General features: G+C 40.1%; 1 protein-coding gene across 1 annotated transcript; it reads right to left on the bottom strand.

The window, feature by feature from the left end:
• Window positions 1–16854: 16854 nt before the first annotated feature.
• LOC122761248 (AN1-type zinc finger protein 3-like) lies at window positions 16855–18496 on the bottom strand (the record flags this gene model as incomplete). Its single annotated transcript, XM_044016432.1, has 3 exons — window positions 16855–17070; window positions 18068–18235; window positions 18352–18496. Coding segments are annotated over 3 exons (468 nt in total), but the record flags the coding sequence as incomplete, so codon positions are not given.
• Between the last annotated feature and the right edge of the window lie 815 nt (window positions 18497–19311).

Raw genomic sequence — 19311 nt, 5'->3', positions numbered from 1 at the left:
ACACACTGTGTTCAATCATCAATTAAAGTGTGTGTATGGATCTCTCTCTCTCTCTCTCTCTCTCTCTCTCTCTCTTTCTGCTTGTTTTCTGTTCCAGTTCATACATTTCCGTCTGTGACCCTAATATACATCACACATGACATAAATATCGTGATAATATCGTATTGTGATTTAAAAATCGTGATAAAATCGTATTGTGATTTAAAAATCGTGATAAAATTGTATTGTGATTTAAAAATCGTGATAAAATCGTATTGTGATTTAAAAATCGTGATAATATCGTATCGTGTTTTAAATATTGTGATTAAAATATAGTAATAATATCACATTGTGATTTAAATATCGTGATAATATCATATTGTGATTTAAATATCGTAATAATATCCAATATCTTGATTTAAATATTGTGTTAACATCGTATCGTGGTGATAACCGATTATCAAAATGTGAAAACATTTCATATTTATATACAAATGACAGTTAAAAACATAAAAAAAATCAGTGAAAAAGAAATTAAAACGTACCTTTAAGCTTTAAATCTGTCATGTTTACATTCTTCAACGAATAAAAATAGTTCACACAAGTGAGAAGCCGTTTTCTTGTGAAACATGTGGAAAGGCTTTTCAAGTTCACGGTTGCTTCAAAATAAACTATAAAATGAGAAGAATTTAAAAAAACAGATTATAGCATTCTCTGTGTCCTTTAATCCCTTACTCTTTGTTTTCAAAAGATAATTTGAGGATTATTTTTTTAGTCGAGTTGCATTTCAAACCCAAACAAACGGATAAATAATCCCGACGTGGAGCCGGCACTGATCTGCTGCTCTGTGAGCGTCACAGGAAATTAAACGCTGACACGGTGTCTCCTTATTGTCGTCTCATCAGGTGAACACGTTACAAACCGTGTCACAGAAGACACACAATTTGTGTGGGCTTTTTTTTTTTTCTGATCTATTATCTTCTCAATACACACACACACACACACACACAGATGTGGATACACACAAAACTGCAGTGAGCCTGAAATTTACCAGCAGAGCAATGAATCAAAGGAGCACAGAGACACAAGTCTGACAGATGTTAGGTGAGTGTGTGTGTGTGTGTGTGTGTGTGTGTGTGTGTGTTGTATAACCTGCACTGACAACACTTCTGTTCCCCTTAAAGGCATCGTGTTGTGTTTTAATTGCACTGTATCTGTTTAACTGAGAACCAGCCTGAGACACAGATGCTCGCCCTCACTGAAACACGATGACATGATACGATAAGAACACGTTTCGCGTCTTTATCTCACTGTTCGACAAAACTTTTACCAACAGGAAAGTGAAGTTTATAAACCACTCACTCTCCCACACCAAAGCCCAGAGAGAAAACCAGTGATTTTAACATCACACACACAGGAGTTGTTGATCCACTGTTGCCTCCATCACTAAGTTCAAATGTCTTATTTTGTCAAATCCTTCACTGAGACTTCCCTCAGTGACACAAAGTGTCCACACGAGGCAGCAGTGGACCAGCAGCTAAAATCATTAGTGTTTTCAAACATCAGTTTCCTGTAGGAAAACCTAATAAAAATCAATGTCAGCTTCTGCAGTGTGTTCAGATGATTAAGTTCAGAAAAAAGTTGAAATTCAAATTCCACACACAAACACAAAATAGACGTTAAACACAACATAGTAAACGCGCTGAGAGACAGGTCACATGACCCACCTGACCCCTGACCTCCCCGTGGAGACAACAGAGCAGTGAAAGAGCACGCGGCTGAAGAAGAAGAACATCACGTATTCATGGAGGAGAAGAGTAAAGGGAGAGAGTTTGTGTTTACATCTGAGATTCTCCTTGAATTTAAATGATTTTTTATTCAAAGCTCGGCGAGCTTTTCATCTCTGTCCGTCTGTCTGTCTGTCCGTCTGTCTGTCTGTCTGCTCAACAAGGACAAACTCCTGCCTGTGTGTGTGTGTTTGACATCATGTCCATGTGTTAATAAGTGTGATCAATATCTCAACACAGTCAGTATTTGAGGCTCCAATCACTCACTCACTCACTCACTCACTCACTCACTCACTCACTCACTCACTCACTCACAGGATGTTTCTGCTTCTCTTCAACAAAATAACAACCACATCAAGTATTCAGGTGCTGTTGTTGCCATAGATATCACTGCTCTCTCTCCTTCCCCTCTCCCTCTCTCTCTCTCTCCCCTCTCCTCTCTCTCTCCTTCCCCTCCTCTCTCTCTCTCCCTGCCTCAGCCTCTCTCTCTCTATATATCTGCTGTAGATCCCAGAGGAAAACTGTTTTATCCTCAGCTTCTGCTGTTCAAAAATTCCTTCACCTTTCTCCCCACAAAACTCCAGCAGCACTCTCTTACTGGGAATATAATGTGTGTGGTGTGTGTGTGTGTGTGTGTGTGTGTGCGCTCACACACTGCAGAGGCAGCACTCTGTGAGCAGAGCAATAACTCAGCGTCTGCAGCAGCCATGAATAAAAACAAACTTAAGAGAAGCAACAAAACAGGAAAAGATGCTCATTTTCTCTCTCTCTCTCTCTCTCTCTCTCACTCTCTGCATCAGAAATGTCTTTTTTTAAAAGACATTTCATTTTTGGGGGGTATTTTTCAGGAAAGTGAAATTAAATAAATACGTAAAGAGGAGGAAAAGACGTTTGGAGCATTTTCACTGTTGATCAGACACACACACACACACACTACTCTCTGGCTCAAATACGAGACGTTGATTTTACGCCTTTTTGTTGTAAGACCTTTTCCATTTGGGTTGTTTTCATGATTATTTTCTTATATTTTTTTACAATATTTTATTGTTTTATTGTCTGTTTTGTCATTTTTTTATGTTTTTATATTTTAGTTGTTTTACTTCTCTCTGATTTACGGCACTTTTTTCAGCTGTTGTTGTTTTTAAAGTGCTTTATAAGTAATGTTGGCTTGGTTTCTTTGTGTGTCGATTCCCCAAGTGTTTTCAGGTTTTTCCATTTGTGTTTTTGCATTTTTCTTACATGGACCAGACAAAATGTCCAAATGAGGGAAAATGTCCCCATACGAAAGGTGTTTTTCCAAGGGTTGGTCCACAAAAGCATAGAAAGACAAGAACACACACACACACACTAATTCAGTTTTCTTCATGTCATGTGAACACTAAAACCGATCGAGTCTTAGTCGGACTAATGTACCTGGATAATGTGACTCATAGTCTGATTACTCCTGCATGTGTACACTTAGTTGGACTAACGTACCTGGATAATGTGAATCATAGTCTGATTACTGCTGCATGTGTACACTTAGTCGGACTAACGTACCTGGATAATGCGATTCATAGTCTGCTTACTGCTGCATGTGTACACTTAGTCGGACTAACGTACCTGGATAATGTGACTCATATTCTGATTACTGCTGCATGTGTACACTTAGTCGGACTAATTACCTGGATAATGTGACCTCATAGTCTGATTACCCTGCATGTGTACACTTAGTCGACTAACGCACCTGGATAATGTGATTCATAGTCTGATTACTGCCGTGTGTACACTTAGTCGACTAACGTTCTGGATATGTGACTATAGTCTGATTACTCCTGCATGTGTACACTTAGTTGGACTAATTTACCTGGATAATGTGACTCATAGTCTGATTACTCCTGCATGTGTACACTTGCAGCAGTGATTCATAAAGAAATATTTTTTTCTTATCGTCAACGTGAATATTTTCTGGTTTGATTAAAAACTGACATTTTATAAACGATTAATGAAGAAAACAGTCATATCAGATCAATCCTGACTTTTCATTTTTCCTCAAGCCTCAACATATGATTTTAAAAGTTTTATAAGTTACATAACTTGAAGAATAACACCAAAAACATCCCGCTTGCTCTCACTTTAATTAGAATTTTACATATTCTATAAAAAACTGTGAAAACAGCTGATACTTTAATTGAATTAAATTTATTTTCCCTCCTTTTGTGATTATGTTGTGCTCCTTTTGTACTTTTTAAAATATTTAATCTCTGTTCATTATTTGAGGAGAAACGGGATTATTGTTTAATCCGTGAGAAACGGTAACATCAGGCTTTTGAAGAGTGTTTAACGAGGCAAAGGCCACAGGGGTCAGAGGTCAACATCCGATGACACGAGCTCAGTCGTGTTGTGTTGTTTTTGCTGTTTTCAGCTAAACGACCTGTCGCCGTGATGCTTTCACGGCGACAGGTCGTTTTGTAATCATGGCGTCAGTCCTGCATTAAGAAAGCACAGGGAAGAGTGTTTGTGCTCCTCCTCCTCCTCCTCCTCCTCCTCCTTTATAAATGATTCACACCATCCAGAAAAAAAACAGCAAGAATCAGCATAAATGTGATTTCTTTTATGCAGCATAATCAAGCATCTTTGACTGCAAAATTATCTGTCTACACACACACACACACACACACACACACACACAGGCATCATCAGGTGATAAATCTAAATTTAAATGACGCTTGCTCTTCTCACTCTCAGTGAACTCAAGCCTGAAAAACAAAAAAAAACCGGGAAAACAAAAGATTCACCTGATTAAATGTCGTTCACGTTCTTTATCTCACTGTGAGACAGATGTTTACCACTCACTCTCCTGCACCAAAGACCATAGAGAAAACCAGTGATTTTAACATCACACACACACACACACACAGGAGTTGTTGAAAGACGTGAACGTGTATTTTATAACATCGTAGACTCGGGGAGAGTGTAGATTCTCCTCTTTTGTTAAGTGGCTAAAAAAAATAAAGTCGCTTCATTTGCAGAATCGTTGAACTTTTGTCCTCTCGCTGAGAGACTTCTTCTTCTTTAATGTTACACACGCACACGCACAATACTATCGCCACACACACACACAGTAACTGGCTGTAACTGGCACCGAGCAAAGAAACGACACATTGAGCACAAATGACTGGCGACAGTGAAAACAGCTTGTACTCTGTCTCCTTTAAACCAGTTCATTTGCTCCCTGTCGTCTCCCTGTTCTCCTGCTCAACTCCTTCCCTCCCTCCCTCCTATATTCTCTCCTTTCTCTTGTATTGTATCCGTCTCTCCTCCTCCTCTTCTCTCAGTCTCATATTGTTTCCCTGTCACTGTCTGTGTTTTCACTCTCACTTACTTTCAGAGTCTCTCTCTCTCTCACCCTCTCCCTGTTATCTCCCCCCCCACTCTCTTTATCCTCATCTTAGCCTCCGCTCGCTATAAACTAGATTGATGGCTCAATCCAACGCGCATCAAGGTGAGAATTACAATTTTCGCACCAGCGCAGAGACACGAGTGCGCACACACACACACACACACGCACACACACGCACAATCTGCATTGACTTATTTTCGAGAGACTTCCTCTCACCTGAACTTTATTTTATTAGATCATAAACCACTCACTCTCCCACACCAAAGCCCATAGAGAAAACGAGTGATTTAAGCTCACGGGGACACAGGAGCTGCTGGTCTGCTGCTGCCTCGTGTGGTCACTTTGTGTCACTGAGGTCAATCTGAACGAAGGATTTCAAACACAGGATTAATCAAATAAGACACTTGAACTCAGTGATGGAGGCAGCAGTGGATCAACTGTGTGCTGTGATGTTAAATTGCTAGTTTTCTTTATGAGGTTAAATGTCCAGATGTTATTGATAAGCTTTAATCCACTGGCAGCTTCTTTTTCTTCCTCAAACACGAGACCATTAAGATCAGGTTCAGAATATTTGTCCTCCTGCTCATATCTGAGCAAAGTGGACTCTCACTCTGTGATAAATCAATAATGCAGAGCGCCGACGCTGATGTAAAAGTGTCACAGTTTCATGTCTGCCTGGTTTTTAATTTGTGTCCTAAAACTGTCACATCCAGGCCTCGGAGTCTGACAATCCTGTGAATTGTGACCCAGATCTGTCTCGTCAGGTGGACAAATGTGCGTCTGTGCGGCAAATAAATCACAGCTAAGGCGTCTCTAAGTGTCTCTAAGTGTCTTTCAGTGTCCGCCGCCGCGCGGGACCTTGTGTTGAGCCGTCACTTGGGTTTAATAACAAAACATGAGTCGTCTCCATTAGCACTTTAATCTCCCTGACAGTGACCAGAGTTAAATACTGCTGCTGCTGTTACTGCTGCTGCTGTTGTTACTGCTGCTGCTGCTGCTGCTGCTGCTGTTACTGCTGCTGCTGCTGTTACCGTTGCTGCTGCTGTTACTGCTGCCTGCTGTTATACTGCCATAAGCACTGTTACTGCTGCTACTGTTACTGCTGCTTACTGCTGCTGCTGCTGCTGTTACTGCTATACTGCTGCTGTATGCTGCTGCTGCTGTTACTGTTACTGCTGCTGCTGTTACTGCTGCTGCTGTTGTTACTGCTGTTACTGCTGCTGCTACTGTTGCTGCTGTTGTTGTTACTGCTGCTGTTACTGCTGTTACTGTTACTGCTGCCGCTGTTGTTGTTACTGCTGCCGCTGCTGTCTACTGTTGCTGCTGTTAGCGCTGCTGCTGACTGTTACCGCTGCTGCTGTTACTGCTGCTCGCTGCTGCTGCTGTTACTGCTACTGCTGCTGCTGTTACTTTAAGCCATTGCACTGTTGCTGCTGCTACTGTTACTGCTGCTGCTGCTTACTACGCTGCTGCTGTTACTGTTGTTACTTTACTGCTGTTGTTGCTGCTACTGTTACTGCTGCTGTTACTGTTACTGTTACTGCTGCTGCTGTTACTGTTGTTACCAGCCACCGCTGCTGCTGCTGCTGCTGTTACCGCTGTCACCGCTACTGCTGCTGCTGCTGTTTACGCTGCTGCTGTTACCGTTGTTACTGTTACCGCTGCTGCTTTACTTTACTGTTGCTGCTTTTACTGCTGCTGTTACTGCTGCTGTTACTGTTACTGCTGTTACTGCTGCTGTTACTGCTGCTGTTACTGCTGCTGCTGCTGTTTGTTACTGCTGTTACTGCTGCTGCTGTTACTGCTGCTGCTGCTGTTACGCTGCTGCTGCTGTTGTTACTGTTACTGCTGCTGCTGTTACTGTTGTTACTAAGTGGTTACTGCTGCTGCTGTTACTGTTGTCACTGTTACCGCTAATGCTGCTGTCACTGCTACCTGTTGCTGCTGCATATACTGCTGCTGCTGTTGCTGCTGCTGCTGCCGCTACTGTTACTGTTACCGTTTTGCCGTTGTTGTTATCAACGTTGCCACTGTTACCGCTGTTTTACTGCTGCTGTTGTTGTTAATAAGCCGTTGTTACTGTTGTTACTGCTGCTGCCTGTTCTACTCGTTACTGCTGCCACCACTCGCTGTTGCTACTGTTACTGCTGTCGTTACTGCTGTTACTGCTGCTGCTGTTACTGTTACTGTTGCTGCTTCTACTGCTGCTGTTACTGCTGTTACTGCCGCTTTTACTGTTACCAGCGCCGCTGTTACCGTTACTGCTGTTACTGCGTTGTTACTGCTACTGCTGCTGCTGTTACTGTTACTGCTGTTACTGCTGCCTGCTGTTACTGCTGCTGCTGCTGTTGTTACTGCTGCTGCTGCTGTTACTGTTGTTACTGTTGCTGCTGCTGCTGGTTACTGTTGCACTGCTGCTGCTGTTACTATTTGTTTACTGCTGCTGCTGCCACTTCTACTGTTACTGCTGCTGTTACTGCTACCGCTGCTGCTGCTACTGTTACTGCTGCTGCTGCCTGCTGCTGCTGCTGCCGCCGCTACTGCTGTTGTTGCACGCTGTTGTTACTGCTGCTGTTACTGCTGCTGCTGCTGTTGTTACTGTTACTGGCTGCTGCTGTTACTGTTGTTACTGTTACCGCCGCTGCTTTTCGCCAGTTTGCTGGCTGTTACTGCTGCTGCTGTTTGCTGCTGCAAGTTACTGCTGCTGCTGCTGTTACTGCTGCTGCTGCTGCTGCTGCTGCTGCTGCTGTTACTGCTGCTACTGCTGCTGCTGCTTTTACCGGTTGCCTGCTGCTGCTGCTGTTGCTGTTACCGCTGTTACTGCTGCTTTTATCACTGCTGCTTAGCTGTTACTGTTACTGCTGTTACTGCTGCTGTTACTGCTGCTGTTACTTCGCTGCTGCTGCTGTTACTGTTAATGCTGTTACCGCTGCTGCTGTACTGCTGCTGCTGCTGTTACTGCTGCTGATGTTACTGAAGAAGAAAAAAACTTCACAAAAATTCATCTCTCACACACACACACACACACACACACACACACTCAGGTTTGTGCAGCTCTTGTCAGGACTGCATTAGAACAGACTAAAAAAAACCTTATCTTTACCCTTAATTCTATGCCTAAAACCAGGTCCTGTGAGGACAAAACCAGTAAGTTTGTTTTGGTCCTCGTGAAGATACACATACAAGAACTCACACACACTTTCTGTCACAGCTGTCTCAGTGTGGACACTCCTTGACCATTAAGCAGAGTTTTACCTCTTTTTACCTTTCTTTAAATTGTATTTTATATCTTATTTGTTTTTTTTAACTGAATTCCTTTAAATAAAGCAGTCATTTAAAGAAATGATCTCTATCCACTAAATATTAATAATAAATCTACTGTAAGTCTTATCCCTTACAAAAGCCCTTTAAACTCACCAAAAAGTGTTTATGGTCCTCACAAAGATTTTTTTTTTTTACAAACCTTTCATATTATTATAATTATTTATTTGTTTGTGTGTAGGAGGGGCCTGTCCTTCATTTTTCATCATTTTAAATTGTGTTTTGTATCTGAATTCCTTAATATCTAAGTTTTTCAAAGAAAATAATCCTCCGTTTTAATCTAAATTATCCCTTAAAAAAAAAGCCCTTTAAAGTTGTTAAAATATAAAATGGGTTTCATGTGTGTGTCTTTGTGAGGACCATTTACCCAACGACTGACACCTCTTAAAAATGTCTTTATCTGGGTTTAAGACCTGGTTTTAGACTTACAATTAGGTTAAAGGTTAAAGGTTAGGGTGAGGTGTCATTGACTGTGTGTGTGTGTGTGTGTGTCCTCACTGAACCAACAGATCGTTTCCTCTTCAGTGTTTGGACGTTTGAAGAGAGAGGAAAAAACCCAGAAAGACTCTGTGCCAGCCTGAGGACACGAGCTGCCACACTGCTGCTGCTGCCTCACACACACACACACACACACACAGACACACACACACGTGTGTGCACATGCAGATGAGGGTGTGATCCTGCACATAAGCGCTCGTGTGCTCGCGCTGGAGCTCGACAGCAGAGCGAGTTAATCCTGCGAGGAACGGGAAGATGAGGATTTTAGTCTTTCACTGTCACAAGTTCACAACAACTCCTGCGACACACACACACAGACACACACACACAGACACACACACGTCTATATATATGTCTATATTCAGAGGAGTTCTCAGGAACTACCTGCTGATTTAAAACATTTTCTTTCCACTTCCACAGGAGGATTTTGTACGAGCTGCGACCTGCCTCACATCGCCTCACGCCCCAACACGACCGCGGGAGACATTCATAATAACGTGATTATTCTGTAATTAGGACAATAATAAGGAGTGCGGGAGAGTAAACAACATTCAATTACGCACAACCCGGTGACAGTTTAAGTGAACTCATATCAGAGTGTTCAAAAAGGGGAGGATTCAGAAAAAATAGCCACTTAAAAGGCTCATACACTTATAATGTCTTAAGAACGTGTTTGTCACTTTATCTCGTCATTTAACAGCTTTTATGACAAGGAAAGTGAAGTTTGTAAACCACTCACTCTCCCACACCAAACTCCATACAGAAAATCAGTGATTTTAGCTGGCAGGGACACAGGAGCTGCTGGTCTACTGCTGCCCCGTGTGGTCACTTTGTGTCACTAAAATACGTCCAAAAGAAGGAATTCAAAGGCCAAATTTGCTGACGGAGGCAGCGGAGCATTGACAACTCCTGTGTGACCTGTGATGTAATATCGGTGTTTTTCTCAATGGACTTTGGTGCAGGGATTTGAAAACGCTGTGTGACGCCAAAATAAAGCGGCGAAGCATATTCTCACAATATCACAGACCATTTGAACCCTGTTGGTCAAGTATATCATTTATCTTGAACAGACGGAATCGTCGTTCTGTCACATGTCATAGTCACGATGATTTATTAAATAAATTACATACATACATATATATATACAGTAGATGTAAAAATAGGGGGTTTCATCAAATATTACTAAATATTCTTATAGCTTTTTTACTTTTTGTGTTTCCAGTTCAATAAAGTAAAGGTAAGAAAGTCGGGATCATTTGTGTGATTTAGCTCAGCGGCTACCGCTAACACACTGTGGGTGTTTTGCATATAACACACACACACACACACAGAGTCAGGAAGCAAACCGTGTCCAGAACAAACCTAATTATCTTCAAAAAGGAGCCGCAGCAAATCTGATAATTAATTTATAGAACGATTACGGCTCCGACAGAGGAACGACGTATGACTGCAGCGCCGCCGCTTTTCATCCTGGGAGATTACAAATTACACCATAATCTACAGAGGCGATCGTGTGACGCACACACAGGAGGTAAAATATTATCCTTTTTTTTTACGTAAAAAACGAGAATTTTCTTTGCTTTTATATAAAAATAATATAGAAAACATTTTTTTTTGTCATTTATTTTTGGTGACGGGTAGACGATTGCCGGAGTATGTTCCCATTCAATTTTGGTAAGAACCCGCCCACCGATGACGTCACAAACAGTTGTCAAACTTCCAAAAAAATCCCATTCTCGTACAATGGGCAAAACTGTAAAGATAAAGTAAAATATCTTGGTCAACACTCATCGGATTTGAGCAAAATATGTGGTACGTGTGTGCAGGGTCAGACACCCTGTCATACAGACTTCATTCAGATTTGATGCAGATTACGGATTTGGCAGGAAATTTAATTATAACATGGGGCAAAGCAACACTGTAAAAACATTTTCAACGTTTTTTATTTTTAATTTGAGCATTTTACTTCAATAAATGTATTTAAACTAAATTTACACTGAAGCAAAACACCTTAAAAATCATGAAAACATCATCATAAGGCCCTGTGATGGACTGGCGAACTGTCCAGGGTGTACCCCGCCTATCGCCCGATGTAGCTGAGATTGGCACAGCACCCCCCACGACCCTCTGGTGGAGGATAAAGCGGTAGATGATGACTGACTAAAAACATCATAAACGTTTTTTCTTACATTGAAGCATCTATTCAAAAGAATTCTTTCACAAACTTTCTTCTTTAAATGTGTTTAAACTAAATCTACCTTAAAAACCCTGAAAACTTTTCCTAAAACAGGAAACAGCTCAATTGTTTTGAGCCTTTTGTTCATTTGCACCTGAAATGAAGTACAATCATCATAAAAGAACACAAAGGAGGCATTAATATTTGATATTTGATAGTCTTATTTTCTGTTTTACCACCTGAACTGAAAACGACGCATAAAACAGTAAGAGTTAATGTGGACGACAAGAAAACAGCGACAAAACACAGGAACAAAATAAGAGGAAATGATGTGTTTTTTACGGCACCACAGTGAGATTTGAGTCCAAACTACACAGACACACAGAGACGTGAGTGTAAATACTGAGAAACAACAACAACATGAACCATTAATGTGACTTCAAAGCCTCTATTGATGCACGGGGATGTTTATAACCACACTGAGCAAAACTACACACATACAAAATGACCAAACTACGACGTGTACCGACGAGGAGGTGAAGAACAACAAAATATCAACAATTCAATAGCCATAAAAGTATGAAAATTAGACAATGATCAATTTAAGGTCATCATTCATGCAACTGTACTGGATTTATCATCAGCGTGAGCTTTAAAACTAAACTACACAGATAAAAACTGACAAACTTCAAGAGTGCCGTGAAAATATTGTAAAACAACAACAATAACAATAAAACAACAAAAAAAGACATTAAAGCCTCTTTTGATGCAGTTTTCCTGAATGTATGACCCGAGTGAGCTACACAACAGCAAAAGAGCAAAATAACAACAAATTAAGAGCCTTTAAAACAATAAAACAGAGACATTAATGTCAATTTAAAGTCATAATATATGTCATTTATGGTGATTTTTTTACTGGATTTATCACCAGAATGAGCATTAAAACTTAACGTCAACAACAACACGTAACAAAACTACACAAACGGGGCATGAATGTTTGTTTTAAATGATAATTATCACAGTTTACGGCGTAAACGTGAGTTTGAATGTCGTCACACACGCACACACACACGGAGTAAAGGTGTTGTACTTCACCTGGCTGCTGCTGCTGTACGCCGTCTCTCCCGGTCCGGGTCCCGGTCCCGCTCCGGGTCCGGTGCCGAGCTCCGGCAGCCTCCTCCGGCTGAGCACCAGCAGGTAAACGAGCGCTCCCAGCCACACCAGCACCGCCACGGCCACCGCCAGCCTCCGACACACGCGCTTCATTCTCCGGTGAAGAGGAGGCGGCGGCGCCCGCAGCCCCGGTCCTTCTGTCAGCACGAGCTCATCATGTTTCCCGCGAAACAACAACAACAACAAACAAACAACAAAAAACAACACACACACAGACACACACACAGGAGATACTGAAGAGGAGACAGAAGCTGCTTCAACCGAGTCACACTGTCAGTGTGTGTGTGTGTGTGTGCGTGTGTGTGTGTGTAGCTGCTGACGGTGAAACGAGTCTGAGTCTCAACTCACACACACACACACACACAGAGAGAGAGAGCCTGTGTGTGAGTTCAGGACCCTCCTGAGTGTTTCAATGTTAACAGAGTAGAGCGCCACCTGCTGATCATCGGGTCAACCATCTGTCCTGCTCTTTAACATGTCACACTTTTAGATTATTGTAGATTAGATTAGATAAGATTAGATTACAGTACATTCAATTATTTTTATACTATTTCATATTAGATTATATTATATTATTGTACATGATTTTAGGTTAGATTATTGTGGATACAATTAGATTATTATTGAATATTTTAGATTAGATTATTGTAGATTATTTTGAATTACATTATATTATTGTAGATTATTTAAAATACAATTAGATTATTTTAGATACACTTAGATAATTGTAGATACACTTAGATACTTGTCGATTAGATTACATTAGATTATTTTATACTATTTTAGATTATTTTAGATAAAAAATAGATTATTTTTGATAAAAATAGATAATTGTAGATTATTTTAGATTAGATACAATTAGATTATTGTAGATTATCGCAGATTAGATTAGATTAGATACAATTAGATTATTGTAGAGTATCTCAGATTAGATTACATTAGATAATTGTAAATATCTAAAACAATTAGATTATTTTAATTTAGTTTTAGTTTTAGATTACATTACATTACATTACATTAGCTATAAACACCATTAATACCTATTATATAATAAATATAAATTCAGTTTCCAGTTGTGCAGTAGCGTGAATTGAAAATGTCCCTCGGTCACAGATTAAGACAAAATATAGAAAACATTTAAAAGGTATTTTACATTTTAAGAAGGAAAAATGATGGAAACAGGAACTGAAAAGAGACAGATGATGAAAACCTTTATATTTCCACCTGCTGTCCTACAGCACCATCTGCTGTTCACACAGAGTAATGTTTCTAATGATCAGTCTGTGTTTGAATGATCTTTCCATAAAAAGATATAAACGTGATAGTTTAAACATAAATTAAATCTATAAAAAATAAAATATTTTTGGCTCATTTACAGTTGTTTAGTGTCATTAATGTCATTATTTTTGCTTTTCTTTGTGATGAAAATATTCACTTCCTTAAGCAGGTTGTTTTCATGGCTTTATTTTGTAAGTTTGTCCTTCCGTGAGCAACTTCCTGTCTGCAGTTTTTTTTTCTTTGTTGGATCAATGTGGGGTAGGTGATCACCCAAGTATGTTCCCATTCAATGTTGGTGAGACTCCGCCCACTTATGACATCACAAAGCACGATCAAACTTTCAAGAACTCCCATTTTCTTATAATGGGCAAAAGTGTGAAAATAAATGTTAACATCTCTGTCAAAACTCATCGGATTTGAACGGAATTTGGTGCACGTGTGTAGGATCAGAAATCTTACCATTGGACTAAATTTCATGTGGATCCAATCCAGATTAGCAGGTAAAATTGTTTATGTCATGGTTGGTTGTTAATATCAAGTTTTTATTTGTGCTTTCTTCTTTTCCTACTAGGAAAACTACACTGTTAAAACTGCCAACCTCTTGGATATGGAACATTTTTGAATATATTTTAGATTTTTTAAATCTTTTAAAAAAAGCTTTTTCAAGTGTTTTCTTTCAGTACATGTATTTGAAGTAGAGACATCGACAGTTACAGATCCTGGTGTTCGTACGTCCGAGCGATCTTTGTTTCATTTTTGTTTTAGATCTTTGTTTTAAAAAAAATTAAAAGATACAATGTGTTGAATTCTATTAAAATTATATTTATTTTTAACAAAGTTTAACATGGTTTAGAGTGGTTTATGGTCATGATTATTCTTTTTTATTTTGGGGGAAAATTTGTGATTTATTTTTAAATACAAAAATGTATAGAATTACAGATAGATTACATGATATTATTGTAGATTACATTAGATTATTTTAGATAAAATTAGATTGTAGATAATATTCAGGTTGTTGATTACTTTAGATATCTTAGATTGTATAGAACAATTGATAAGCTTTTTATTTATTTTTTACTTTCACACATTAGTGAACATGAAGAAAAACACAGACATCCTCTAATCCAGTTTATTTTCCTCAGCAGAAAAATGGAACACGATAAAATTAAGAGAAAAAAGGACAGAATTATGGTCTTGCTTTTTTTTTTTTTATACATTGAACTAAATATGCCACTCTATGCTATAGGGTGTAAGTAACTCAAACTGATATAAGGTTAAATAATTTGCTTTTTAAAAGGTACAGAAAGATTTCTTCCATTTCTCATTTATCACTCGAAAAAAAAAAACAACAAAAGTTTTTGTCAAATATTCAAATATCAAAATAAGAACCAGCCGCAACTTTTTTCTCCACCAAACTCCCTTTATCCTTCGCTGTGTTCTCATTGGAGAAGACGGGAGGGGGCGGAGCAGAGGGGGAGGTGACGGTGAGAGGGAACGATGACGTGTGCATGAGGATTAGCATAGTTGGGTAATGTCTGTGAATGCGAGTGAGTGAGTGAAGGGCTGTACGCATGAATCAACGTTTCACAGTCATAGCGAGAAAAAAAAAAACTTCCTGTTTGTGATTCAAACTTCCTGCAAAGTCAATTTTATTATTATTATTATTATTATTATTATTATTATTATTATTATTATTATTATTAATAATAGTAATAACAATAATAATATGATAATGACTGTAATATGCATACAGTGTTTTTAATCAAATATCAAAATAAAATCACCTTCACCCAAAAAAATAATAATTTTAGTGATTTTAGTGGAACAGCCCTTAAAGGACGAGATGAAGGGAAATATATTTTTTAAGAATTTACGCGTCATTTTTCTCCCGCCGAGAAACGCAGAGTCATCGTTGGACAAGATCAAAATAATAATAAACGTGCGTGTTAGTCGAGCTGATTTCATCTCAATACAGTTCATCCCGAGGAGAAGTGAATTAATCCCCAATTATTTCTTACTTTTGACGAAGTTTAGCCAAAATTTTTCAAAAACAAAACTTGCAGTTTTACTCGCCGTCATTAAATTTCTTCTTAACCAGCGCTTGGTTAACTCCTCACACGTATCAATATGACATCACCGATTTTTTTTTTTAAGATTCTCGTCGCAAAAACTTGATTCTACCTCCGAAAAAGAACAAAAACACACAAACAAACGCTAAGTAAATTAATAAATTATAATAATAAAGTATTTTTAAGGGGTAGTTAAGTGATTCACGTGATCAGTTTAACTCGGGGGGGATTTTGGTGAAGAACTCCTTGTTTGATTCAGTCGCGTTTACCCACAATGCACCAGGAACAACAGTACCACTCATTAAATTGAAGAAGAAAAAAAGAAGAAATCATAAAAAAGAGGGGGAGGAGTTTGGAAAGGAGGAGAAGAGGAACTGCTACTCAAGAGAATTCTTCTTGTCCTTTAGTGTGTTGTTGTTTTTCAAAGTTTGTGTTTCTCTTGTTGTCAACAGTTCGCGTGTGTGTGTGTGTGTGTGTGTGTGTGTGTGAGCAGAGGCAGGGGTCGGCTGTATTTGTCCTCCACGACGATGACGTCGACAACAATGGGGTTAAGAAGGAAAATAATTACCATGACGACCATCTGAAAAAGAATAAAGAAAATAGAACCATCCATGGACAGCCTGTAGGGGGCGGTGTTGTGCACGGAGTGGGAAAAAAACAAAGAGTGAGGAAGGCGGGGTTACAGGTTTGAAACTCCTCCCCCTTTTGGATGACGACCTGAGGACTGGTGGTGGGTTAGACCTGGACCCCTTCACCCGTGGGACAAAAAAAATGGTTTCTTCCATAAAAATCAGAGCGTGATCAAAGAGGGAATGAGCGTGATGATTCTTCCTCTGAAGAGGAGGTGGAGGCCGGGGGGAGGAGGGCCTAAGGCTGTGTGTGTGTGTGTGTGTGTGTGTGTGTGTGTGTGTGTGTGTGTGTGTGTGTGTGTGTGTGTGTGTGTGAACATGCGAGATACTGAAAACGTCGGCCAAATCGCCCCCTGTTGGCCGCCGAGAGCTGCCTCGCAAACCAGAGCCGAGTCCAAACAGACTCTCCAGGGGCGGGAAATCAGGGCGGCGACAGGGTCGAGCTGAAGATCCAGAACTGTCGGGTCAGATGCAGGGTGTTAGGACCCCGCCTCTTCCTCTTCTTCCTCCTCCCTCCCTCCCTCCCATTTGTCATTCCTCCTCCTCCCTCCTCCTCCCTCCTCCTCCTCATGTAAGCGCCTCATCTCTAAACTGGGTGGCTAGTCACGGCGTGGTGTGACCGATCAGGAGCACTCCTCCCCGATGCGTTGGCACGAGCGGCCCACCTTGCGGTCCAGCTTCACCCTCTTGAGGACGGCCTCCTCGCGTCCGCGGCCCAGGTGGTCGAACAGACAGTCGTGTTGCTCGGGGAGACGGTGGAGCATGCAGAAGACATAGCCTGGTGGACGGGGGACAGAAAACAGAAACGTGAGGTGCGACGGAGAGGAAGTGACCCCCGCTAGGGCCTTTAACACGGAAACAGAACTTTTCACTTTTACGATCTTTTCTCTACGTTACCATAAAAACAAACAAACAAAAAATAAACAACGTCTTCACACTGTAGTACATACACCAGGCCTGTGTGTGGCGCTGTGACACCAAAGTAATACACCCAAAAAACAGAAGACATCTGGTGGCTAATGTGTGTAACTGCAAGATGGTACGCGAGTATATCGCAAGATACGATTTGGCAAACACTTAGCGTATCGCGATATATCGTAACGTAACTTAGGTATCGTGATAATATCATATAGTGACTTAAATATGGTATTGTGACTTAAAAATAATATTGTATCATGACTTAAGTATCGCATTGACTTAAATATCGTGATATTGTATCGTGACTTAAATATCGTGATATCATATCGTGACTTAAATATAATATTGTACCATGACTTAAGTACTGTATAGAGATATCATACTGTGACTTAAATATCGTGATAATATCGTATCATGACTTAAATACAGTATCGTTTTGTGACTTAAATATCGTATTGTGACTCAAGTATCGTATTGTGACTCAAGTATCGTATTGTGACTTAAATATCGTATTGTGACTTAAGCACGGTGATAATATTGTATTGTGACTAAAGTATCGCATTGTGACTTAAGCACCGTGATAATATTGTATTGTGACTTAAGTATCGTGATAATATCATTATGAGGTTTATTTAAGATTTCCAGGTTTTCTTTATTCTTATAAATCTATAAAAACGTACAAATAAAAACAAACTCTAGTTTAGTGTAATTTGTGGGATAAAATTATTCATTTCTTATGGAAACGTATTTGTTTATTTATAAAAAATATGGATTTTTATCGTGTGTTCTCTTAAAAGTAAAAAGAATCTAAATGTCAGAATAAACATAGAAAAGTGTGTGCGTGTGTGTGCACTGACCGCAGCGGCAGGAGCCCAGTTCCTGCTGCACCAGCTCTAGTTTGGTTTGGCAGCGATAGCAGCGTCGACGGTTCTTCTGCTTGGGCGTCCCGCGGCTCTCGCTGCTCCCGTCTTTCTCGTCTGTCCGAGGCCGCTTCTCTGGCGTCTCCTCGCTCTCTGAGCCCGAGGCTGAGCGCACGCGCACACACACACACAAAAACACACAAACACACAAATGGTTAGTGCTCAAAGTGGGACAGGTCACATGCGCACAAACACACACACACGCGCGCTGCGGACTGTACCTGATTCTCTGGGACGTTTTGTGGGTGTGCAGAGTGAGAGTGTGCCTGTGGCTGTTTCTGTGGACGACACGCCTGCACATGGAAAACAGGACAGAAACGTGTCATTCCGGCACCAAACATCCAAAACCAATGAAATTGAAAATATCTACACACACACACTCAGTGTTGAATGTTGAATTTAACAGCAACATTTAACTCACAAATTACTGCTATAAGTTCATTTAAGTCACTTAAATGTATTTAAGTCACTTTTAACTGTATTTAAGTCACTTTTAACCAAATTAAAAGGGGACATATTATACCCTATTTCCCCCATTAAAATAGTTCCCTGGTGTCCTAATGAACATGTCAGTGACATGCTTTGGTCAAAATACCATAAGGATGAAGAATCATAGCAGTTCAATAACCCTGCTAAACCCGCCCCTTTCAGAACGCTCGGTTTTCGTGCATGGTCCCTTTATATGCAAATGAGACACACCCACTTCTTCCAGGGGGTTTCTGATTTGTCCTCTTTACAGCGCTTTACAGCTCTATTCGTCTCCCCCTCCCTCCACTAGTTCTCTGAAAATATCAACATGTCAGCGTGCGCAGAAAACAGCAAGAGTGCCGTCACAGGAAGAGACGTCCTACATAAGGATCGAGCCGAACAGTGCCAAACTGTAAATCAGTTAAAAACACTTAGAGACAGCACCGCTGATCGCCAGCAGCGCGCGGCGAGCTGAATAAACTGCCGCTGTATGTGACTGTATCAGACCGGTGACGGTATGCTCCGGAGTTGATTTTGCATAATTTGTCCACTTTAAGTAATCTTTAACCATATTTACAGCACTTTTAACCATGTTTAAGTCACAACTTAAAAATACACACAAACATCATCTTAAGTAAGTACCCAACTTAGTTCTGTATCAAAGAGTTGAATATAAATGTTAAAATGCTTGGAAAAATATAAAAATGAACCTG

The sequence above is a fragment of the Solea senegalensis genome, unplaced genomic scaffold (assembly GCF_019176455.1).
Source record: "Solea senegalensis isolate Sse05_10M unplaced genomic scaffold, IFAPA_SoseM_1 scf7180000014496, whole genome shotgun sequence".
In the NCBI taxonomy this organism is placed as follows: domain Eukaryota; kingdom Metazoa; phylum Chordata; class Actinopteri; order Pleuronectiformes; family Soleidae; genus Solea; species Solea senegalensis.
Note: the sequence above shows the minus strand (reverse complement) of the source record. Positions and strands in the feature narration are given on the sequence as shown.